Source organism: Capra hircus, chromosome 8 (assembly GCF_001704415.2).
Source record: "Capra hircus breed San Clemente chromosome 8, ASM170441v1, whole genome shotgun sequence".
Lineage (NCBI taxonomy): Eukaryota > Metazoa > Chordata > Mammalia > Artiodactyla > Bovidae > Capra > Capra hircus.
The window spans coordinates 78,595,486-78,622,822 of NC_030815.1; the positions used below are offsets into that span (position 1 = coordinate 78,595,486).

Sequence of the window (27,337 nt, forward strand, 5' to 3'; positions counted from 1 at the left end):
AACAGACATAGCCTTTCCAGTAACAGAAAATTCAATTTAAATAGCCTAAACTCAGAAGCAATTTATAGGCCCATATAACTGATGCAATTGAGGTTTCCTGTACAGCTTGATGTGGGACTGAAGTGAGAAAAAGACTGTTTCTCTACGTCTTTGTCCTTTGATGCTGGCTGTCTCGGATGCACTCTCCTCTCAGGGCTGCATTGTGGCTGCTAGCAGAATATCCTTCATTACCAAGGCAGGGTCTTTGTTTCAGCACTGCCTTCTCCAAGTCCCAACACTCTGTTTGGACTAGTTTAGATCATGTGCCCAGGGCAGATGCTCAGCAGAAAGAAGAGCAGACTGACTTGGCTCAGGTCATGTGCTCCACTCTGAAAGTTGGCAACCTCAGAACACAGATTTTGAAGGCTGGTTAGGGCAAAGGGGAGACTGAGTGTGCCCGCTCCATCCTGTAAGTGATCTGGGTCAGACAGTGGTTTAGTTTTTGTTATATTTTCATCTTGTGTAGCTCTTCAGGAGGGGGAAATAAAGGTTGGCAAAACAGTTATGCATTGGACTTTCTTCTATGTGAAATACAATTTATAATCCTTTAATATGACTTTTTTTAGATTCTGAAGTTTATCCCATCCAATCTATGCACTGTTTCAAGTGCTCACAGTTTGAAAGAAAAAGAAAAGAGATGAAATGTCAAACATTTCTAAGAATTAAAAGGAGGAAAAACAATCATAGATAATATAAAATCTAGGAAAGTATAAATAATTTTTAAAAATGACACTGTAAACAGAATACATAACTTGACTTTACTATTTTACCATGAGCACTGAACATGAAAATATGGTCTTAAAAATTCCTACTTAATTACACCTTCAGCTAGAGAAAATAAGCTTACAGATAAGTTGACCTATTTTCAAGAGTGTAGACTTCACATTTATTAAACACTAGCCAGCCTTTCTACTTTTTCAATAATGAGCATCTTTGCCTTTTATGATTTCTTCACATCTGTCATTTATCATGGATCTTCATGTGGTTTAAAAGTACATTAAGCATAATTGGAAGATCAGCATCAGAATTACTCTGAGCAGATTTTTCCTGATCCTCACTTGATCTTCACTTGGTACTCTATCAGTGATGCCTTTGAGATGGATAGTATCATGCATTTGATATTACAAAAATAAATCTTTCTAAATACTCAGAGCCAGATCTCTTTAGCTCTTTAAAGCTGTCTGGGTTTACAGCTAGAAAGGTACCACAAATCCATTTCCATTTCACGGGGGTGACCATCTTCTGCACAAATGCACACCCTCAGAGACTCTGTCCACACTCACCAGTGTCAACCGTGTCCCAGGCTCCCAAGTAACACTCTGACTGGCCTGCACGGTGCCTCCCATGCCACCAAAACAGGGCCATTCATTCGGATTTAGGTGCTGCCTGCTTAGCAAACTCAAACTGGAAAAAAAAAAAAAAAAGGTTTAATGACTCAATACCCTCAACAACCAGCCAAGCTCTGAAGACTTGATTGGATTTGACAAAGGGTGCCAGCAGGTCCAAGAGCCTGAGTATAGAGAAGAAGGTATTTGAGGTGGGGCGGGAAGAATAAGTGGCCATGGACCAAAGTCACTATTTGGGTCTAGAAAGAGGAGGGCACCACCAAGGCAGACTTCCCACAGCCAGTGTCAGCCCAGTACAGGCAAGAGGTGCTTTATAAATACCATCAACAGTGAGAAACAACTGAAATGTAACATTTCAAGGACTCTATCTTCAAAACACTAATCATCATAAAGAAAATGAGACTTTCTTCTGAGTTTTCCTTTTTCAATGTGGGAATATGCTAACAATTAATGATAATATTCTGTCACGTAAAGTAGAATTGACGGGTGTTAGTAGCTCAGTTGTGTTTGACTCTCTGCAATTGCATGGACTGTAACCCCCCAGGCTCTTCTGTCCATGGACTTTTCCAGGCAAGAATACTTTAATGGGTTGCCATTTCCTTCTCCAGGGGATCTTCCTGACCCAGGGATCAAACCCAGGTCTTCTAGCATTGCAGGCAGAGGAGTCTTTACTGTCTGAGCCACCAGGGAAGCAATAATTAATGATAACATTCTATCATGTAAAATAAAATTGATGGGTTAGTGTGCTTGCTCAGTCGCTCAGTCATGTCTGACTCTTTGTGATCCCATGGACTGTAGCCCACCACGCTCCTCTGTCCATGGAATTCTCCAGGCAAGAATACTGGAGTGGTTGCCATTTCCTTCTCCAGGGGATGTTCCCAACCCAGGGATTAAACCTGTGTCTCTTGCATTGGCAGGCAGGTTCTTTACCACTAGCACCACCTGGGAAGCCTTTCAATTAAAATATTGCTTCTACAGGTTTTCCTCTAATGGAGAACTAGTGCTTAGCCTTTCAGCAAAATAAGAGAAAAGTTCATTAATTTTCAATTAATATTTTATAATTATTAAAATAAATATAGGAAAGCAAAAAGATTTATAAAGATACATTTATCATCTCATTACTGTAATTTATTTCTGGATCATGCACAAAAACAACTCCATTAGTACACTTATTATATTATCCATTTCAGTGCTTATATTAAATATGATTACCTTAATTTGGATAATTGAAATTTAGAAGTATCATATTCACCATGGTTAATGTACTATCCAAAGTGGAACACCAGCTTACTTATTTGTAATCAGGATTCAGACAAATCTCCATGTTTCTAAACACTACACAAAAACTGGTAGAAGTGGCAGAGACTGATTAAGAACAATACTTAATCCAAAACAAAATCCTGTATTCAAACAACGGTATGACTGCAATAAAGAAAAAGCCATTGTGAACCATAGGTTTTTGGCAGATGAATTTTATAAACTCAAGAAAGACCGACCCTTAAGCTTTTAACATTCCTCACTTTAAGGGGAAATGCAAAGGAGAGCATCTCCTTCTTTGGTAAGAACATGAGGGTAGTTGTCAAGAGACCTGGGCTAAAGCCCCAGCTCTGCCCCAGTGACTTTCTTGATCTCTGCCTAGTTTCTTGATTCTACAAATTATCTTGCTCTAACTCATCTCTGTTGCTGACTTCCAATTCATAGGTCCTGTGATTCTTAGGAAACTGTGATGCTAACAGAGCATCAGCTCATATCAGCGGTTCATACAATGTGACTCCAACAAAATCACCATCTGAGAATTTTTAAGAAATGCACATTTGGGGGCCTGGCCCCAGATCCACAGAATCAGTCATCTGTGTTTTGAGAAGCAAGTTCTCCAGGTGATTCTGATGCATAAAATATATACACAATTTGAGAACCAATGGGTTAGATAAAAACTAGTTATGAAATTCACAGTTCCAAATGTGAAGTAAATCAAGTAAGTCTAAATTCATTTATTCAGTTCAGTTCAGTTCAGTTCAGTTCAGTCGCTCAGTCGTGTCCGACTCTTGCTTGTTAGATTTGGTTTATCAACCATGCTTCCCTGATAGCTCAGTTGGTAAAGAATCCACCTGCAATGCAGGAGACCCTGATTTGATTCCTGGGTTGGGAAGATCCACTGGAAAAGGGATAGGTTACCCACTCCAGTATTCCTGGGCTTCCCTTGTGGCTCAGCTGGTAAAGAATCCACCTACAATGCAGGAGGCTTGGGTTCAATCGCTGGGTTGGGAAGGTCCCCTGGAGAAGGGAAAGGCTACCCACTCCAGTATTCTGGCCTGGAGAATACCATGGACTGTGTAATCCATGGGGTCGCAAAGAGTCAGACATGACTGAGTGACTTTCACTTTATCAGCCACATTCATTATCAGGATTACGGCACTGAAGGCATCTCAGTCATTTTATGAAAATCTAAAAAGGTAAAATTTAGGGCATTTTTAGCTACAAATAGCCAATGATATTTAGTTTACCCCTAATTAGAAAAGTTAGGATTTAAATTATTTACTTTTCCAAAGTTATTTATTGTTAGTCATCTCCTAACTATAAAGAATTTCTCTTCAATCTTATGAATAATTATTTAATAAAAAGCATGTTCAGGTGTGCAACATATACTAAAAGATATGCCTCATCAATATAAAGTATGATAGCAGCATATGGTTAGACGTTTTTATACTGCTAACATAAACACACACTCTGAGTTATTCTGCATATTCTAGTAGCTGCAGTTGCCTTTCATATAAGACTTCTCTGATTTTTAATTTCTAGTTTTGTAAGAGCCAAGAAAAGTTCACATACAGACATAGTGGCTCTATAATCCACGCTCTGAAAAAATTATAGTTATATATGTAATTACTTTCTATTAATATATAAAATAATAAAATAATTAACTTTACAAATCATTATTAAATAAATAATGCTAAAGTATCCTGATATTTCCTAAATCAGGTCACCACACACTAAGAGGGCTAGTTCAACTTCACAATCTACTTTAGTCTTTACTTTCTGAGATTAGTAAGAATTAGGCTATTTAGAGATAAGACCTCAATATTATGGCCCCTTGCTATGTTTTTAAACATGGTTCCTCTGGTGCCAAAAAGAAGCCACATTGTGGGTGAAATGTCTCAAATAAGACAATGAAAATCATTGATATGGAAAGTGCAAAAATCTGAAACACTTTTAAAATTTCTTTTTCATTATTACAGGTCTCTAAAGAAAGATTTTGAAAAATTCTCCAGAATATGTGAAGATAACATGCCAAAACTGAGGCACCCAAACCCTGGCAAGTCTGTTCATACATTATCTTTTTGGATTTGTTTTGTTACAACAGAAACTTAGTTCTTAGAACATTTATCCAATGTCATTGGACTTGTTTTATTTTGCTTCATAAATAAGGACAAAGTCATTCCTGCAGCAGGACAGCTTAGACTTGGGAAGATGTCACTATAAGAAAAAGCTGAAATTCACTGCCTTTTCTAGGACTCAGTTACAGTGTCAGCATGCCCTAAATGAATTCACGTCAGTACACTTAATAACTGCACAGTTCAGGAGATGCAGCATAAGCTTCATGTACATTTAACACTGGCTCATACCCTCACTACATTTTTAAAGCTTTTTAATAGTCTGCAGCAGCAGACTTTAGGTGCATCCATGAGACACAATTTTAGAGAAAACAGCTGTTCAAATATATGTTTACGATAGGTATGCCTCTACTATATAAACAATGCTATAAGCATTTTTTTCACAAATTTTTATCAATGTATTCAGATGTCTGATTATTGTAATATTTCCCTGAAGATTCTATAGACCAAACAATCTGAGCTGGTTAAAAAGGATGACAAAATGAATGCAACATTTAATATAGTTTTTATTTAATTTGGTAAATGTAGAATGTAATGGTTTCAAGGCAAACTCTGGATGATTTCAGTCACAACTCAACAGTTAACATGATTGTGAAGAACAGTCTTATCTTCAATATCTACCCATCCTTACACAAACACATCTACAGGAATCCATGTACATATATATTAGTTTTCAGTAACTCAGGATTCTCCACAACTCTGGAATTTAGACTTTATATTCTCACGCACTTCAAAATTATCCATTTGATGCAGGATATATAATCATAAGATTAAAAACTCATGCAGTGACACTCAGGGGTTTTTTTTAAAAAGTAAATCCAATATTTGATACTTCAATGCTATGTAAAGTGCATTGAAAATCTAAAATAAAACAAGTGCCAATTTTATCAGGAATTAATAACATATTTATTGTCTTGAAACCGAACAGGTCCAAGATGCTTTCCATCTTTCTGAGTCAGCTTTCTATAAAGTCATTTCTCTCAAACTTCCTATGTAACAAAAACCAAGATATTTCATTTCTTCTTTGCAATTAATAGGTGATGGCAAAGGGTTCAAGATAGGTATGTTCTTGATTCAGAGTCAGAAAGTACTTCTTCTTGGGCAGAAGGTTCATAGTCTCCTGTGTTTTCAGCCAATTCAATATCTAAGTCATCATTACTTTCTGCACTGTAATCAACTTCTTCAAGGAATCGAGGTTCATCTTCATCCAAAACATAAGTGGTGGGGCTGTAGCCAAAGCATACAGAACACACAAGACTTAGTTAGGTTACAAGGCTTTAAAACAAGATTATTTGACTATACTGGACTAACTTTGATTTCAGTATAATGCAAGCAGTAATTTGGGTTTTTTAAAATGTTATCCAAATGAACAAATTAAGACATTTGTAATAGCTGAAAATAACTGCATTGATAATATAGGGCAAAATGCTAACTTTTAATTATCTGACAAGAGTATCAATATATATCCTACAATTAGACAGCTAAAAAAAAATGGACTCTCTCAGTGGGTTACTTCATGGAAGGATTTCATCAATTTGTAGGCTTAGGAGTTTATTTTGATCACTATAAATCAAGTAAAAGATAATTTCAAGAAGCTTTATAAGAAACTGTGGTATCTAATTGGTTCCTCCAGTAATACCCTGAAACCACTTATTCTAAGTCTATAATCATTTGCCATAAGAACAGCCCATATACCCATCCTCTCAGACTCCACTGGTCAAGAATAAAAATAAAAACAAGGGAACATTCCATACCCAGATTAATTACTTTCCCTTGGGACACAGAAGAAGATATTTGCTTAAAAGCGCTAAGTGCTTCTAAATATTTCATTAGGTAGGCTGTTTGGGATTAAGGCAATCCTTCCACTAGGTAACATAGTCTTTCCTCTTCAAAAAAAATCACATATTCTGATTTCTCCCCATTTGGGAGACTTTACACACACACACACACACACACACACACACACACACACACACACAATCAAAGAAACATTACAGAAATGTCTCAATATCCCCCCCTTTGTGACCAAAACGACCTAAATTTCATATAGATCTATGTTTGTTTATAACCTACCTACTTCCAAAATAGAATTTTCTATTGCTGATGCAATTAAAAGCTATAAAATCAGATAATAAAAAGGGAACAATAATATTTTCAAATGAGCAGAGAAGCTGATGTTATTAGGCACTGAAAATGAAAGAATTCCTGCAACTGAATACTAAATTCAGTTCAAATATCTGAAGTTTAAACAGAAAAGACAAGTTAATGGATTGCATGGTTCTAATTTTATGAGAAGGCAAACCTCATCTGATGAGAGTATCATTTTTCCTAGAATTGTTTTAATATTGCTCATTAAAGGAAAGAGAAAAATATATTGCAAAATCAACTTGCTCTTGTATAGTAAACTTCCTCTTAAACGTTCAGAGCTTGCACCATGACACAGCAGTACTGATAAATCAGGCTGAGTTGTTTGGAGGATTGTATAAGACTTTACAACACATCTAATGTTCATAAGAACAATTTCATTGTTACACAACTAAAATATCATCACTCTGTTAGGATTTTAGGAAAAAAAGTTGAATTAATTATTTGCCTTTAAAACGACAATTATTCTTTTACTTTCAAACACCTATGATTCATTCTATTTTGACCATGGTGCTTCAAATTTTCAGGGTGTTTTTCTCTCTCTGCAATTTTTTCGAAGAGTTTGAGCAGATAGGTGTTAGTGCTTCTCTGGCCCTGGGCTTTTATTCGCTGGAAGATTTTTCATCACAGTTTTTATTTCAGAGCTTGTGATTGGCCTGTTCACATTTTGTCTTCAGTGCTTGTGATTAGTCTGTTCATATATGTTTTCCTGGTTCAGTCTTGGAAGGTTGTACTTTTCTAAGAATCTGTCCATTTCTTTCAGGCTGTCCATTTTATTGGCATATAGTTGCTTGTAGTAGTCTCTTATGATGTTTTGTATTTCTGTGGTATCAGTTGTAACTTCTCCTTTTTCATTTCTAATGTTATTGACTTGAGTATTCTCTTTTTTTCCTGATGAATCTGGCTAATGGTTTGTCAAGTTTGTTCATCTTCTCAAAGAACCAGCTTTTAGTTTTATTGATCTTTGCTACTGTTTTCTTCATTTCTTTTTCACTTATTTCTGCTGACCTTTAGGATTTATTTCCTTCTACTAATTTTGTGTGTTTTTTGTTCTTTTTCTAGCTGCTTTAGGTGTAAGGTTAGGCTGATTATTTGAGGATTTTCTTGTTTCTTGAGGTAGGCTTGTATTATTTTAAACTTCTCACTTAGTACTGCTTTTGCTGAATCCCATAGGCTTTGGGTTGTGTTTTTGTTGTCATCTGTTTCTAGATGTTTTTTCATTTCCTTTGACTTCCTTCAGTGACCTCATGGTTATTTAGAATCGTATTGTTTAGCCTCCATGCATTTTTTTTTTTACAGTTTTCTCCCTGTAATTGACATCTAATTTCATAGCACTGTGTTTAAAAAAAAAATGCTTGATATGATTTAAATTTTCTTAAATTTACCAAAGCTTGATTTGTGACCCAAGATGTAATCTTTCCTTAAGAATGTTCTATGTGCACTAGAGGAAAAACATCTATTTTGCTGCTTCTGAATGGAATATCCTGATGATATCAATTAGGTCCATCTGATCTAATGTGTTATTTAAGGCTTATGTTTCCTTATTAATTTTCTGTTTGGATGATCTGTCCACTGGTGTGACTTAAGTGTTATAGTCCCCCACTATTATTTGTGTTACTGTTGACTTCCCCTTTTATAGCTGTTAGCATTTGCCTTGTATATTGAGGTGCTCCTTTGTTGGGTGCAGATATGTTTATAACTGTTATATCTTCTTCTTGGATTGATTCCTTGATCAACAATTACTGTTCTTCCTACATAACAGTCTTTATTCTAAAGTCTATGTTATCTGGGATGAGTACTGCTACTCCAGCTTTCTTTGGATATCCATTTGCATGGAATATTTTTTTCTAGCTCCTCACCTTCAGTCTGTATTGTTCGCCTAGGTCTGAAGTGGGTCTCCTGTACATAGCATATGTATGGATCTTGCTTTTGTATCCAATCAGCCAGTCTGTGTCTTTTGTTTGGAACATTTAATTCATTTACATTTAAAGTAATTACTGATATTATGATCCTATTACCATTTACTTTATTGTTTTGGGTTTGTCTTTGCAGGTCTTTTCTTTCTCCTGTGTTTCCTTCCCAGAGAAGTTCCCTTAGTACTTGTAAAGCTGGTTTGGAGGGTGCTGAATTGTCTTAACTTTTGCTTGTCTGTAAAGCTTTTGATTTCTCTGTTGAATCTGAATGAGATCCTTGCTGGGTAGAATGATCTTGGTTGTAGGTTTAGTGATTTGCTAGGAAGATTTACAAGATTTAGCACAGAGTTATATTCAAAGCTATTACTTATTACACTGAAGATATACAAAGCAAAATCAACCAAGAGAAAAGATGCATGGGGCAAAGTCCAGAGGAAACCAAAGCCCAGCAAGAGCCACAGCCAAGAGGTAGAGTAGTCATCAAAGCTTTCAGCAATGTCAAAAGAATGGAGGCAAAAGCTGGAGTTCCAGGCTGCCAAGTTTCCTGGAAGAAAGGAGTTACAGAGATGTGACACCCAACGGTTTTTCTTTAGTGGCATTTGACAAATTCTTAAAATACACGGAGCAAGAAGCTGAAAAGCAAAGCAGAAAGCAGCAAAACAAATACAACAGAAAATAACAGAATTTGAGGCAGTCTTATGAGAAACCCTGGGCCTACAACTGTGACCTCTGCAAGGGGACACTTATAAAGGGGGCAGGGACAAATGAAGAATTACACGCTTCATAAGTTTTACAAACCTACATCAAATCAGCTCAGTTCCTCACTAAACTGGGGCAATCTGCCCTACACTACAGCCTGTCAGAGGAGAGACTGAATCCTCGTCAAATGAATATGTGCTCTTCCTTCTAACAGCCTTATTTTGAAGTTTCAAATAGACATCTATGTAAGACGCATAATTTTATTCTTTTTCTTAAGTTTTTTTTTTTGATGTGTACTTTTTTTTTTTTTTAAGTCTTTATTAAATTTGTTACAACATTGCTTCTGTTTTATGTTTTGGTTTTTTGGCGATGAGGCATGTGGAATCTTAGCTCCTCGACCAGATATCAAACCCATACCCCACTGGAAATGCTGCTTAATGGTATGAGGATCTCCTCTGGGCAGATGATTTAAAAAAAAATGGTATTAGACAGAGGTGATTGGAAATATTGTGAACATACTAAATGCCATTAAATTGTTCATTTTAAAATGGTATATTTTATCCTATGTGAATTTCATCTCAATTTTAAAAAATTCAAACACTAATTGATTATAAGATAGTAAATAGGCTTCATTTTAAACATGGCTGTATTTTTAATTACAATAAAACACTGTGTAGAGTTTGGTATTTTTCAACTTTACTTTCCCATAATGTTTTAAAACATACTTAAACTTAAAATCATACACTTATTATCCTGAAATTTAGTCACCATCACAAATCCTAATGAGAAATATTATTAACTGTTTTAAATAAGTAAGTGTTAAGTGTTAGTTGCTCAGTCGTGCCCAGCTCTTTGTGACCCCATGGACTGCAGCCCTCCAGGCTCCTCTGTCCATGAGATTTTCCAGGCAAAGATACTGGAGTGGGTTGCCATTTCCTTCTGCAGGGGATCTTCCCAACCTAGGGATCGAACCCTGGTCTCTTGCACTGCAGGCAGATTCTTTACCAATGGAGCTACAAGGGAAGCCCATTAACTGTTTTACTAGTTCTCAAATCCTTTAAAAAAGGGTCACTAAAAATACTGTTTCACACTGTTAAGTTATGAGCAACCTAGATAGCATATTGAAAAGGAGAGACATTACTTTGCTGACTAAGGTCCGTCTAGTCAAGGCTATGGTTTTTCCTGTGGTCATGTATGGATGTGAGAGTTGGACTGTGAAGAAGGCTGAGCGCCGAAGAATTGATGCTTTTGAACTGTGGTGTTGGAGAAGACTCTTGAGAGTCCCTTGGACTGCAAGGAGATCCAACTAGTCCATTCTGAAGGAGATCAGCTGAATCTCCAATACTTAGGCTATCTGATGCGAAGAGTTGACTCATTGGAAAAGACTCTGATGCTGGGAGGGATTGGGGGCAGGAGGAGAAGCAGGCGACAGAGGATGAGATGGCTGGATGGCATCACCGACTCGATGGACGTGAGTTTGAGTGAACTCCGGGAGTGGGTGATGGGACAAGGAGGCCTGGCGTGCTGCGATTCATGGGGTCACAAAGAGTCGCACATGACTGAGCGACTGAACTGAACTGAACTGAAAAATACTATTTAATAGTTCAGCTAACAGATAAAAACACTTTTGCTGGGGACTGCCCTGGTGGTCCAAAGATTTAAGACACTACACTCCCAATGCAAGCAGCCGAGGTGCGATCCCTGGTTAGGAAGCTACAGCCCACATGCTGTAACAGCCCACAAATGGCAATGAAGATTCCAAGTGCTGCAACTAAGACCCAGCGCAGCCAAATTAAAAACTTTTTGCTAAGTTCAAAAACACTATGTGGCTGTGTATGGCTGGGCCACTCAAGACGGCTTTACTCCTGCTCTGTGTACATCCCTGCTCAAGGAGTCCTTGCCTCACCCACAGCCTCTTCACATGATTAACCTTCCCTCTTAATCATAGAGACTAATCAATAACTTGCCCCACTTCCCATCCCTCCACTCCTGGCTAGTGACTATTCTACTTTTTGGATCAGAATGGCTCCAGCTCAGTTCAGTTGCTCAGTCATGTCTGACTCTTTGTGACCCCATGGACTAAAGCATGCCAGGCCTCTCTTGTCCATCACCAACTCCTGGAGTTTACTCAAACTCATGTCCATTGAGACAGTGATGCCATCCAACCATCTCATCCTCTGTCATCCCCTTCTCCTCCAGCCTTCAATCTTTCCCAGCATTAGGGTCTTTTCTAATGAGTCAGCTCTTTGCATCAGGTGGCCAAAGTACTGGAGTTTCAGCTTCAGCCTCAGCGCTTCCAATGAATACTCAGGACTGATTTCCTTTAGGATGGACTGGCTGGATCTCCTTGCAGTCCAAGGGACTCTCAAGAGTCTTCTCTAACACCACAGTTCAAAAGCATCAATTCTTCGGTGCTCAGCTTTCTTTATAGCCCAACTCTCACATCCATACATGACCACAGGAAAAACCATAGCTTTGACTAGATGGACCTTTGTCAGCAAAGTAATGTCTCTGCTTTTTAATATGCTGTCTAGGTTGGTCATAACTCTTCCAAGGAGTAAGCGTCTTAATTTCATGGCTGCAGTCACCATCTGCAGTGATTTTGGAGCCCCCCAAGAATAAAGCCTGTCACTGTTTCCACTGTTTCCCCATCTATTTGCCATGAAGTGATGGGATGAGATGCCATGATCTTAGTTTTCTGAATGTTGAGCTTTGAGAATGGCTCCACCCACTATTAATAGTTTATCAAAGTGGTGATGAGGAACAGGCCCTTTCTGGTTTCCCTAGTAACTGACAAGACAACCTGACACCAATTCCTTGTAAAACTGGTAACACTCACCCCCACCACCATAGCAAAAACTGCTCCTTGTCCTACCCACTGTCTGCTCTCCAGGACCTTACATCAGGCATGTTAGAACTCACTATCAAAGAAAACCACTGATCTCTCTAGCTATCTCTGGGTGCTTTATTTGGTCTTACTGCTGGGCAACTATAAGAATTGCAGGCCTGTAGGGTGCAGCCCAACAAGGTTTAAGTTCTTAAATGACTTTCACCAACATTCCCAGCTTTGACCTAAAAGAAACACACCCCCTAGGAAAGTTATAAGGCAGACTTAGTGTTGTATGAAATGGAATTTTTATTATACAGCAAATACAATTGGGTAAAATTAAAGTGATTTGTGTGTGGTAATTTCCAACAAATGCCCTAACAATATAAAATATAATTAAATTATAATTTCTTTTCATTTCACTGAAAAAAAGTTGTATAACTTATGATAAACATATTGGATTGCAAAAGCCACTAGGATGACAGGAAAAAAAAATAACTTTTTAAAAAGGATAAATACATTAAAAAAAGAAAACTGAAGAGATAATAGCAAAGATGAGATATCAACAAAATGTTGGAAGATGGAAGAAGATGGATGAAAACAGGAGGCTTGAGTTCTAACTTGCTCCACTTTGCTGAGCATCTACAGAAGGGGAGGCCAAGGAAAAAAGTGCTGATTTGTATCACAAAGCACTAGAAAAGTTCAGGAGTTGAAGATAATGGTTATCAGGGGAAACTGAAAATAGAATTGGTAAAAAGGCTTTAAAAGAGCAATCAGACCTTTAGATCTCCTTGCTTAGGCCATCCCTAATCCAAATAGAAGGAAGCTGACTTTTCAAAGATGTTTTATCAGAGACGCTATTCACTTAAGAGTCAAAAGGCAGAAAGGGGGAAAAGTGAGAAGAGTAAGTAAAAGCCTCCTCTAAATAAGTTCTACTGGGCTCCCACAATGCTGGACTGAAAAGCCTGGGCAATGTTTATCAATTTTTGAAAAATCATTCTCCCGAGTCTTTTTTTTTTGAGAGTTTCTTTCCCCCTAATCTCCCCTTAATTCATTGCAATTAAGAATTTTGTGTGTGTGTGATCTTACACTGTTGATTTTTATTTTTAATTAATTTATATTTTAATTGGAGGATAATTATAATATTGTGGTGGTGTTTGCCATACATCAACATGAATTGGCCACAGGTATACATGTGCCCCCCGCCAACCTAATCCCCCTTCTCCACCCTATCTCAGAGCACTGGCTTTGGGTACCCTGCTTCACACATCAAACTTGCACCGTCATCTATTTTACATATGGCAATATACATGCTTCAGTGCTACTCTCTCAAATGATCCCACCCTCACCTTCTCCCACTGAGTCCAAAAGTTTGTTTTTTACATCTGTGTCTCCTTTGCTGCCTGCATGTAGAATCATCGGTACCGTCTTTCTAAATTCCATATATATGTGTTAATATGCAGTAGCTGTCCTTCTCTTTCTGACTTGCTTCACTCTGTATAGTAGGCTCTAGGTTCATCCATCTCATTAGAACTGACTCAAATGTGTTCCTTTTTATAGCCGAGTGATATTCCATTGTGTATATGTACCACAACTTCTTTATCCATTCATCTGCTGATGAACATCTAGGTTGTTTCCACGCCCTGCTGCTGCTAGCTATTGTAAATACTGCTGCAATGAACACTGGGACATATGTCTCTTTCAATTCTGGTTTCCTACACACTGTTCTCCATAGTGGCTGTACTAGTTTGCATTCACACCAACAGTGTAAGAGGGTTCCCTTTTCTCCACACCCTCTCCAGCATTTATTGCTTGTAGACTTTTGGATATAGCCATTCTGACCTGTGTGAAATGATACCTCATTGTGGTTTTGATTTGCATTTCTCTAATAGTGAGTGCTGTTAAGCATCTTTTCATGTGTTTATTAGTTATCTGTATGTCTTCTTTGAAGAAATGTCTGTTTAGTTCTTTGGCCCACTTTTTGATTGGGTTGTTCATTTTTCTGGTATTGAGCTGCATGAGCTACTTATATATTTTGGAGATTAATTTGTCAGTTGTTTCATTTGTTATTATTTTCTCCCATTCTGAGGGCTGTCTTTTCACCTTGCTTATAGTTTCCTTCATTGTACAAAGGCTTTTAAATTTAATTAGGTCCCATTTGTTTATTTTTGTTTTTATTTCCATTACTCTAGGAGGTAGGTCATAGAGGATCTTGCTGTGATTTATGTCAGAGAGTGTTCTGCCTATGTTTTCCTCTGAGAGTTTTATAGTTTCTGTTCTTACAGTTAGGTCTTTAATCCATTGTGAGCATTTATCTTTCAATTTGTTAATCTGGTGTATCATACTGATTGACTTGAAGATATTAAAGAATCCTTGCATCCCTGGAATAAAGCACACTTGATAACAATATATGATCTTTTTAATATGGTATTGGGTTCTGTCTGCTAGGATTTTGTTGAGGATTTTTATATCTATGTTCATCACTGATATTGGCCTGTAGTTTTCTTTTTTTGTGGCATCTTTGTCTAGTTTTTGTAGAAGGGTGATGGTGGTGGCCTTGTAGAATGATTTGGGGAGTATTCCTTCCTCTGCAAATTTTTTGAAGAGTTTAAGTAGTATAGGTGGTAGCTCTTCTCTAAATTTTTGGTAGAATTCACCTGTGAAGCCCTCTGGTCCTGGGCTTTTATGGGTTGGAAGATTTTTTTATCACAGTTTTTATTTCTATGCTTGTGACTGGTCTGTTCAAATTTTCTATTTCTTCCTAGTTCAGTTTTGGAAGGTTATACTTTTCTAAGAATTTGTCCATTTCCCCCAAGTTATATATATGGAATTCTACTACATATTAAGTTAGACAGACCTGACAAGATATACAGCACATAATTTTCAACAGAAAAAAAAAAAGCATATTCTTCTCAGGCACATATGGAACATTATGCAGGGTAAATCGTATCTTAGCTGACAAACAAGTCTTAATTAAGTTAAGAAGACCAAAATCATATTAAGCCCAACCACAACAATACAAAATTCAAAATCAATTGGGAATTCCCTGGCAGTCCAGTGGTTAGGACTCTGCACTCTCAATGCTGAGGGCCTGGGTTCAATTGCTGGTTTGGGAAATAAGATCCTACAAGTTGTATGGTGTTGCCAGAAAAGAAAAGTAGAAATCAATTAGGAAAACTGGAAAACTCACAAATATGTGGAGATTACACATGTTCCTGAACAACCAATGAGTAAAAGAGAAATAAAAAAATATCTTGTGAGAAGTGAAAATGGAAATACAACATACCAAACTGACGACATGCAGCAACATCATTTCTAAGAGGGAAGTTTATAACAATAAAGGTCTACATGAAGAAAAAAGAAATCTCAAATAAACAACCCAATTTCACATCTCAAGGAACTAGAAAAATAAGAATAAATAAGCCTAGAGTTAGCAGAAGGTAGAAAATAACAAAAATCAGACAGACATAAATAAAATGGAGACTAAAAAGATAAAAAGATCCATGAAATCTAGAGTTAATTATTTTTAGAAAAGAATAAACTGTTAAGACTTCCTAAAAAAATGGAGTAATTATAAATGAAAGAAAAAATAATAATAAATGAAAGAGACATCACCAAAGATACATAAAAAAATACAGAGACTCATAAGAGATTACTGTGAACAATTATACACCAACAAATTGGACAACCAAGAACAAATGGAAAAAATTCCTAGAAAGATACAACCTATCAAGACTGAATCATGAAGAAATAAATAGAAAATCTGAACAGAGCAATTATGAGTGAAGAGACTGCATCAATACTCAAAAACCTCCCAAGAAAGAAAATCTCAGGAGCAGATGGTTTCAATGAATTCTACCAACCATTTAAGGAATAAATAGTAGCAATTATTTTCAAACTCTTCCCAAATTAAAAGAGGTTATTTTTATAAGGTTAGCATTATCCTAAATATCAAAGTCAGAGAAAGAACTTAAAAAAAAAAAAAAACTATAGGTTAATATCCCTGATGAACTTAGAAGCAAAAGTCCTCAATAAAATGTATTAGGAAATCAAATTCAACAATACATTAAAAGACTCATATATAAATCTTGATCACCTTGCATCCTTGATCACCTTGCACTCTTGTTCAACATATGCAAATTAATTAATGTGATTTACCACATTAACAAAACAAAGGCTAAAAATCATATAATCATCTCAACAGATGCAGAAAAGCATTTGACAAAATTCATCATTCATTCATTCAACTCTCAACATACCAGGTAAAGAGAAAATGCACTCTTGCATAATAAAAGTTAATACAACAAGCCCACAGCTAACCATGAAATACTAAAAGCTTTTCTTCTAAGATAAGGAACAAAGAAAGGATGCCCACTCTCACCACAGTACTGGCTTAAGCAATTAGACAAGAAAAGAAATAAAAGTCACCCAAATAAGAAAGGAAAAAGTAAATTTTCTCTATTTGCAATAGACAAGACATCATATAGCATCCGTAAAAATACCACCAGCTGCATTTCTATACACTAACAATGAAACATCAGGAACAGAAATCAAGAAAACAATTTCACTTACTATAGCATCAAAAACAAGTTAGCAATAAATTAGCCAAGAAAGTGGAAGATCTGTACACTAAAAACCATTAAGACACTGTACTCTTATGTTCAATGCAGTATTATTCATATAGTCAAAGTATGAAAACTATCTGACCATCGACAGACGAATGGATAAGGAAAATGCAGATAGATATTATGAAAAGCTATGACAAACCTAGGCAGCATATTAAAAAGCAGAGATAATACTTTGCCAACAAAGGTCTGTCTAATCAAAGCTATGGTTTTACCAGTAGTCATGTATGGATATGAGAGTTGGACCATAAAGAAAGCTGACCACTGAAGAATTGTTGCTTTCAAACTGTGGTGTTGGAGAAGACTCTTGACAGTCCCTTGGACTCATCCATCCTAAAGGAAATCAGTCCTGAATATTCACTGGAAGGACTGATGCTGAAGCTGAAGATCCAATACTTGGCTACCTGATGTAAAGAACTGACTCCCTGATGCTGGAAAAGACTGAAGTCAGGAGGAGAAGGGGACGACAGAGGATGAGACGGTTGGTTGGCATCACTGACTCAATGGACCTGAGTTTGAGCAAGCTCTGGGAGCTGGTCATGGACAGGGAAGCCTGGCATGCTGCAGTCCATTAGGTCTCAAAGACTTGGACATGACTGAGCGACTGAACTGAACTGATACAATGGAATATTATTCAGCCTTTAAAAAAAGGAAATCTTTTCATTTGCTACAACATGGATGAAACTGGAGGGCATTACACTAAGTGAAATAAGTCAAACAAAGAGAAATACTGCTTGGCGTCATTTACATGTGAAATGTAAAAAAAAAAAAAAAAATTGAAACAACTCATAGAAACAGAGTGGCAAAGTGGTTGCCAATGGGTAGGAGGCAGGCAGAGGAGGCAATAGGGGGAGGTATAAATAATACAAACTTTCAGTTGTTGAGATAAACAAGGTCTGAGGAAGTAATGAATAACATGGTGACTATACTAGATAATGCTGCATTGTGTAATTGAAATTTGCTATGAGAGCAGAACTGAAAAATATTTCCCAACACACATACACAAAAGTAAATGTGTGATATGATGTATGGACATGTTAATAACTGAATGGGGAAATCCTTTCACAGTGTATACATATATATACCAAATCATCACATTGTATACTTTAAATATCTTACAATTTTATTTGTGAATTTTACCTCCATAAAGAGGTAACACCAACAATGAAACATTAGGAACAGAAATCAAAAGTACATAAAATAAATGAAAAGGAAGCTTCTAAACATCAATGAGAACAACTTTATGCATGTTTATTGAATAAATAAACATATTTGTAATTATTTCCATTATTGTTCACCAAGTGTTCTGAAGTGTAAAGAATGCAGGTAATCACTATCTCAGTTATCACATTATATAAAAATAGAGTTCTAATTAATGTTTTACTACACTTAAAACTGCTAAGTTGATACATACAACAGAGCCTGGCAATAAATGAACAAATCTGATGTCAGTGTCTACCAACAAAAATCATGAAGATTCTATAAAATGGGACTATTTCTAACTATATGTATCAAACTATAAAATGCTAAACTCTAGTATTATGATTAAGAAATATGACATCAAATTATGTCTGAGCCTGTATCTGATCTAAATTTACATACATTGAATTTTAGGAGCAAAAGATTACCTACTTAGAAAAATACTTGTCACATGTAGTTAAATTTTCAGAGTGATACTAAATTAGCTGTTTCTAGCAGATGTTACCAGAAGATATTGGAAAGCCATTTGATGTGTATAGATTATCAACAAAATAAAATTTCTTTTGAAGTATGAATTTTGGATCCAAGCATTCTTAATTTATATATTATCTGATATATGCTTACTTTTGAGTTAAAAGTAAATCATTAAGAGTACTAAAATAGCATTTCAAATACAAGGGTAATTTACTAAAATTTTATTCAAATACCAATGTTAAAAGAATTAAGAATATTGTCACATATTGTAACATACATTAGATGTGCAAACTTATTTATATAAATTATAAAAATGCTTGACTGTCAAAATCTCTGTGCCTTTCCTCTTACTTAACTATGAAGTCTAACAGTATACTACCATATAACAAAAGAATAACACAAGTGTGTCTTACCTAGTTACTTTGCAGCTTGATTCAATCAAGTCATTCTCAAAGTCAAGCAAGCTGGAAGGTAGATTATATTCCAATGGGGATGTCAGTCTTTTCAAACGCAATAGACCAACACAAAATTTTGCTCCCATCTCTTCCAATTCTCGAGTGCCAATCTGTAAACCCTAGAAGTAAAGCAATAATAAACATGTAACTAGGACATTTGCTATCCTCTGACTATATCTCATTAAAATTACATAAAAGGAATTTGAAGCTATATTTATAAAATAAAAGCCTGTTACTTTGTATGAACCTACAACTCATAAGCACAGTGTCTTAACAATGTAAGATTATTTTAAGTCAAAAAGGAAACCATCTTAAAATAAGAATTTCTGAAATGTCTATTCTCATTTACTGTGTGCAAAATATTTTCACCAACACACTGAGAAGGGGGGATAAAGCAGATAACTATCTTGAAGGTAAGTTATTCTTGGAGCTCATATGTAAAGTATATTTTTACAAGATCTTGCTAGTACTTGTAATCTACTAGTCAGATGCTGACATCAAAATAGTGTTACAATCAAGGCTCCAATCTGTTTACTTGAATATTAGTTTATACATACTTTTTCTACATGATAAATAGAAACCAGTGAGTAAAAAACAAACAAAAGAAAGGTGACTATGTAAAAAACAAAAAAAAGAATCAAATCTAAGCCAATGAGGCAGAAATAAACTCTGATGTTTCATGTCAGTTAAGAATGCCCATTTCAAATTTGATCTAATAAAACAAAAATAAAATTTTACCACAACACTTTAAACTAATAGTTTCCCAATAAACAATATAAGGTTCAGCAAAAGTTAAACATTACCACATAAGGGATAAAAATTAACTACTGTAAATCAAGGTACTATTTATCATTTCCTTTTCAGATAAAAATGAAACTCTAAAGTAAATAAAATCCTTATACCAACAAAGGCTGCAGGTGTACATAAGAGTGAACTTGACTTTCAATGACCATCTAAAACCACACAGCAACTGAAGAGATAAATCATAAAAACTGTTATTTACTCTATGAAGCACATGCCTTTAAAATAATGATTGACTGATTGTTTAAATAGTCTGGCCACCTCCAAATACTCTAGGAAATGTAACCTAACTAACTTCATTAGAAAATGCATTTGCCTTCTTAATCTAAGAGGCTTAGAAAAGCTATGCCTATTCCTGAGTTAGCTCATCAAAAATGAAGAATATTTGAAACCTAAAATTCAGTAATATAAGAACATTCTTGAGGGTGAAAAGATTTGTTTCTTAAAATATTATTAGACTCATACAACTTATTAGCTAACATTAACAAGTTTGAAAAGTATACACTATGTGGTGGGAGGGGAGGGTGCAGGCATATGGGAATTCTGTATTTTGCACTCAATTTTTCTGTGAACCTAAAGTTGCTCTTTAAAAAGTCTGCTAGCTAAAAAAGTTTAAAAGATGTATATGTTATGATAAAAGGATTGAATTTCATACATAAAAACTTACTTTTAGTAGTAAGACATACTTCTCTCTTTAAGAGTTTTATTAAATCAATGTAACTCTACCAGTGTAAATCACATAAAGTATATCAATATAAATCATATAAAAGAGAAATGACTATTCATTGCATGCCCAGTCACTCAGTCATATCAGACTCTGCAACCCCATGGACTGCAGCCCACTAGGCTCCTGTGTTCATGCGATTTTTTTTCATGCAAGAATACTGGAGTGTTGCAATTTCCTTCTCTAGGGGATCTTCCCAACCTAAGAACTGAACTCATGTCTCCTGCGTCTCCCACATTGGCAGGCAGATTCTTACCACTGAGACACCTGGGAAGTCAACTATTTATTATGTATCCATTTTATTTTTAAAAGTTAAAATTAATAATTTTTATAAAACTCATCTAACATTTTATGTTTCAAAATACATTTTAGATATTTTATGTGTTTTTTTCAATGACCAAATACATTTATCAAAGCAAAAGCGGAACATTTAAAATAACCCAATGAAAGTCTGGAAGTAGAATATAAATCTAATAAGAAAATACTGCTGTTATTATGCCATAGATGATTTCAAGGGGCATTTAAGTTTCAGCCTCCCTGACATCCTCTCTCCCTACCCCCAGAGACTAGTTTCACAGATACTGATGCTTTTAGTTTCCTTTTCCAACCTGACTACATAAAGTATCTCTTTAAGAAAAAGTAATTTACAGTCTGTTTCCCTAAATCACAAAGTACCAGATTTTTTTTTTTTCCTATGGTCATTTACAAAAAGTGACTGTGAAGCTTTTCCCATCCCACACACATACAGTCCACTACAGCAATAACCATGAGGCACAATTTGCGGGCTGCAGTACTCAAGCTCCTCTCTCACCACAACCATGACTCTGGGAGTCTAGAAGTCACCACTTTACAGTATTTGGAGAGATTTGAAAAGATAGCACATTCTGAAAGAATAGTATTCTGAGGTCAACCTAAAGTCATTAGGGAAAAGTCACTATCCAAAAAGTCCTAGACTTTCACCAAGTTCTACCCATCCAGAGCCCCAAAGTTTGAACATCAGTTGTAAAATTTATACCCTTTTTTTTTTTTTTCTAGTTTGTTACAGAATGGAAAAGTCACAAAGCTCTCCACTTAAAGATTCTGGCACCAACCATAATATTTGATATATACTAAATATATATTTAATACTTTATATATAACATTAAATATTTAATATATAACATGTTTAATACTAACCACCTGGAAGATTTTTAAACTCCTTCTAAACCTAAAGCTATAATTGCTTTTATGTGAGATATGTGAAAATCACCATGAGATTCACTGTCCTCTTGTACCACATCAAAAAAAACAAGACACAATCAAACAGAGTAACAGTTGTTTTACCTAAGGTCTATTTATTTCCTATGACGTGCTCAATCTTTAAAAAGTTCAAAGTCACCTAACATTTGTTGTGTGTGTTAGTCATTCAGTCGTGTCTGACTCTGTGTGACCTCATGGACTGTAGCCCGCCAGGCTCCTCATTCCATGGAATTCTCCAGGCACAAATACTGGAGTAGGTTGCCATTCCCTTCTCCAGGGGATCTTCCTGACCCAGGGACCAAACCTGAGTCTCCTGCACTACAGGTGTATCTTTACCCTCTGAGCCACCAAGGAAGTTACTCTTAAATTTACTCTTAAATTTCAAAAGTAAAGTCTGAACTCTCTTCCAAAAAAAAGCCTATGGCAGCACAGAAGAGTCTTAGTAAAGAAAAAAAAAATTAGTGAAGGGATATAATTGAAAGGGGTTCTCTGGTGGCTCAGATGATAAAGAATCTGCCTGCAATGTAGGAGACCCAGGTCCAATCCCTGGATTGGGAAGATCTCCTGGAGAAGAGAATGGCAACCCACTCCATTATTACTGCCTGGAGAATTTCATGGACAGAGGAGCCTGGCTGGCTATAGTCCATGGGGTAGCAAAGAGTCGAACACAACTGAACAACTAACAAACACTTCATGCATTTATAAGTCACACATGCACAAAATCTAAATATAAAAAAAACTTTATAAATAAATGTGTCTATTTCTAGATGTATAAAAATATACTTAATTCAATAAATTTAAATGATAGAACTTTTTATCAGTAATGTACTACGTTCAGAGTTCATAATAAATCATAATCACTAATCACTATTTAAATGTGTACTACAGTGTACTTTCTTAAAAATTATGACTATAAATAGACTCAACTAAAACTTCATAAGAACCCAAAGCAACCTATTAGTTCAGAGAATTAAGAGAGACTGTTCTTAAGACTGCACGATTCAATTCCATTATTGTGAATTATATATAACTCAGTGTAACAAACATATCATTTAATATATATTTGAAAACTACTAGAGTATATATGAAAGGACAGTCTTGAAATATTTCTATGGCTAGAGATCCTGAGATGTTTTACCTTATATTTTCCCTGGTCACAGCCGCACAAAGTACTCTCCATGGTATAGCTTCTTTGTACTCCTATCTCTCTCCAAACTACAACACGAGCTGTAGATTCTTTAGATTTTTCCACTACGAAGCTACAGCTGCTCATGCAAAATGCTGGGGCAATATGGCTTAGAATCTTAGGCAAAGTCTGCAAAGATAAAAATAATAAAATATTTCAAGAGCTTTCTTTTTAGTCATTAATTTTTTTTAATTTCTTAAAAAAATTTTTTATGAAAGCATAGTCATTACAGCAGTCATGTGGATCTTCTTCGTATATCCCCTGCTATCCAAAACATCAAAATTATCCTTTTACTAAGTCAGATTTTTCTGCTTTCCCAAACAGTAGTCAGAAAACAGAATGAAAAAGTAATATTCATAGTAATAACCAATAAGTGAAATAAAACTATGTAAGAAAACCGTGTTTTAAAATATTAAGAAAAACATTTAAAATGAATATGTCATGAAGATGTTTTTTCACTTTAGTCATGAAGATGTTTTGACTAAGAGATTTAACACTGTAAATGTTAATCATCCCTAAATTAATCAATAAAGCTAAGATAATCACAATCTAAATGCCCACATTTTTGCAACTTAAAATTATTCACAAATTTACCTGAAAATGAAACATAGAATTCCCTGGAGAATTCTGAATCAAAGGCTATGACTAGAGAACTAATTCAACAGATAAATATATATCTAACAGAAGTTAAATGGTGATACTAGTGTAGGAATAGCACATCTTTAGAAAGAGAGTTCAGAATTAAAGTCAAAAGTATTTGTTAAAGTTAGTACTATTATTAGTTAGGAAGATTGATCATTCACAAAATGCTGACACAGCTGCTCAGCCACTGAAGAAAACTAGCTAAAGTCACTTTCTATCAAATTAAACTCTAATGAGATTGAGAATTTAAATTTTAAATTAGTAAGTTAAATTTTTAAATGAAAGTAAAAGCTCTAAAGTAAATATGGAACTCTACTTTAAAAATCTTAGAATGAGAAAAATCTTTTTAAGCCTCAAAAGAAGAAACCACTTTTTAAAAAATCAACAAATATGACAGAAGTTTTAAACTACTGCACATCATAAAAAAATGTAATATAATACACATGAAGAGAATTTTCAAAACAATAATTAGGTGACTTATACAAAGCAAAGAGAGAATATGAAAAAGGCCATTTTTAAAACTAGAGATCATAATTGGATCAAACAAAGGATCAAAAATAGGAATCAAACACAAGAAAAGATACTTGATGTCATATATTTATAATTACAGATACACAAACTAAAACCATCAGATATTTTTTCACCTGGCAAAGGTGACAGTAAAATGTTTATAGAAACAGCACCATCATTCATTGGGGAGTACTGATTTGCACAATCTTTATGAAAAACAATTTGGCAATACTAATGAAGTGGCCAACAAGGGAAAGTGAATAAATACATTATGCTATATCCATACAATAATAACAAAAATACACAATGAAAATCTTGTGTAATTGTCAAAAAGAGACAGAGGCAGATATAAAGATGAAAAGATGGGCATCAAACATTATGTAAAAAAAAAAAGCTGCTGTGGAGTGTGAAAAAAAATACTAAAACATCATATACTATGTTTACACACACCTATGAATGAATGTGCTTACAGGCAAGTCTCACAATACAGATTGTGAAAGTGATTAATTAGTGATTGAGAGAAGATAACTTTTGCTTACTACTTTATATTTGTGGAGTGTTTCTATTTTTAACATGACTCTACTCATTTATTTTGGAAAGGAGATGAAGAGAGAGGATACCAAAAAGAAAAAGTGCTTTGACGTTCTGCTAAGGGTAGTGGTATGTTACTGAAACCTGTTTTGGAAAATAATCTGGGGTGCTGATTTAGGCATAAATAGGGTAGGAGAGACACTGGGACAGAATGAAAAGCAGACGAGATGCAAAGCAAAGATCTCACTTCAATCCCAGGCATACCTCAAAACACACCCACACATGGGAAATAAGGTATGTGACAGACGACTTTATAGAATCGGTAGAGGAAAGAGGTTCTGTGTAATAAATGGCACTGACACAACTGGTTACACGTGGGGAAAAAAAAATTATATCCCTCCATCTCATACAAAAATACATTCCAGACAGAATAAAAACCTAAGTGTGAAAAGCACTTGTAGAGGACAAGTGTTCAGTTTTTCACTGCTGAGTACGGTATTAGCATGGGTTTGTCATAAACAGCCTTTATTATGTTGAGATATGTTCTCTCTATGCCAGCTTTGATGAGAATCTTTAACATGAATGGATGAATTTTGTCAAACGCTTTTTTCTGCATCTATTGAGATGATCATGTGATTTTTATCCTTCCTTTTGTTAATGTGGTCTATTACAATGATTGATTTGTGGATTCTGAATCCTTCTTACAATCTTAGAATAAATCCCACTTGATCATGGTGTATGATTCTTTTCATACATTCTTGGATTCAGTTTGCTAATATTTTTTTTTTGAGGATTTTTGCATCTACATTAATCAGAAATACTGGCCTATAATCTTTTCTGCAGTGTCTTTGGATTTCAGTATCAGGGCAATGTTGGTTGGCCTCATAGGATGCATTTAGGTGTTCTCTCCTCTTCAGTTTTTTGAAATAGTTTGAGAAAGGTATGTATTACCTCTACTATGTATGTCTGGTAGAATTCCCCTATGAAGTCATCAAGACCTGGACTTCTGTTTGCTAGGTGTTTTTTGATTACTGATTCAATTTTACTACTAGTGATCAATCTGTTCAGCTTATTTATTTCTTCCTGATTCAGTTCTGGAAGACTGTATATTTCTAGGAATTTATCCATTTCTCTAGGTCTTCCAATTTTGTTGGCATAAAACTGTTCATAGTTTTCTCTTATGATTTTTTTATGTCTATGATATTGGTTGACATTTCTCCTCTTTATTTTGTTTATTGAGAACTCTTCTTAAGGAGCCTGGCTATTTTTTTTTTTTAACAACAATAAAAAAAATTAACTCTTGGCTTCACTGACATTTTCTATTTGAAGGAGATGTGGCAGGGTCTCAATTTTATTTCTGCTCTTTTCATTTCCTTTCTTTTGCTGACTTTGACCTTTCTTCTTTTTATAATTAATGTGGATAGCAGGTTAGGATGTTTATTTGGGATTTCTCATGTAAAGGATCAAGATCAAACTATAAAAATCTATTGCTTTTCTATACACTAAAAAACTATCATATAGTTCAGGAATCCAAAGGTAATTACATTCTAGATCTTATTAAAAAAAAGTCTAGAAATAAACTGAGAGACCTATACTCTTGACAATCAGAACACTGATGAAGGCAACTGAAGATAATACAAAAAAATGGAAAGACATCCCTGTTCATGAATTGGAAGAAGTAATATTGCTAAACTATCCATACTACTCAAAGCAGTCTACAGATTTAATGCAATCATTATTAAAATACCCAGAATACATAGCGTATTTGTCACAGAAGTGCAACAAATAATCCTAAAATTTATATGGAACCTCAAAGTCTGTAGAAGCAATCTTGAGAGGGAAAAAAAGCTAAGGGTATCACTGACTTCCTGACTTCAGACTATACTACAAAGCTACCGTAATTAAAACAGGATAGTACTGGCACAAACAAACAGACACACAGATCAGCAGAACAGAAGAGAGAGCCCAGAAATAAACCACTAACATATGGCCAATTAATCTATGAGAAAGGAATCAAAAATATACAATAGGGAAAAGACAGTCTTTTCAAAAACTGGTGCTGGAAAAACTGGTTAGCTACATGTAAAAGAGTGAAATTAAAACATTTCCTCCCATCATATGTAAAAATAAACTAAAAATGAATCAAAGACCTAAATTTAAGATCACATACAATAAAACTCACAAAGATAGGCTGATTCTGACAGGCACTTTGCTCTCTATTTAGTTTACCAGGCTGATTAACCTCCTAGAAGTTAAGTGCTAATTCCGGTTTTCTAAAAACATGAAAAAAGAAAACCGTAAGAAAAATCCAGCTTCCTTATTTCTCTTATGTGAGATATTAGTAGTTTATCTGCTGACTACAAAGATAATAGGATGATCATTGCGAAGAATTTAGTGTCTTCCTTCTCTATCCCTTTTTGAACATGGCCACTGGAACTATCACATGACTCTTTTAGTTATCTTTTAAAAAAAGTTGGTCAACAAGAGGAAGAGACTGCAAATCAAAGTGCTTAAATTTTCAATATTGTTGGAAAAAATGACTCAAAGCACCTGCCCTATAATTAGTGACTTAGGAGAAGGCAATGGCAA

General features: G+C 35.2%; 1 protein-coding gene across 2 annotated transcripts in view; it reads right to left on the reverse strand.

The window, feature by feature from the left end:
* The window catches only part of AGTPBP1 (ATP/GTP binding protein 1), a 190,558-nt gene continuing 168,484 nt past the window's right edge, over positions 5,264–27,337 (reverse strand). For both annotated transcript variants that reach the window (XM_018052439.1, XM_018052440.1), the window contains 3 exons: positions 23,018–23,194; positions 19,074–19,234; positions 5,264–6,004 (listed from right to left, as the gene is read on the reverse strand). In XM_018052439.1, the coding sequence (XP_017907928.1) occupies positions 5,830–6,004; positions 19,074–19,234; positions 23,018–23,194 (513 nt within the window). In that variant the 3' untranslated portion in view covers positions 5,264–5,829. The remainder of the gene's footprint in view (positions 6,005–19,073; positions 19,235–23,017; positions 23,195–27,337) is intronic.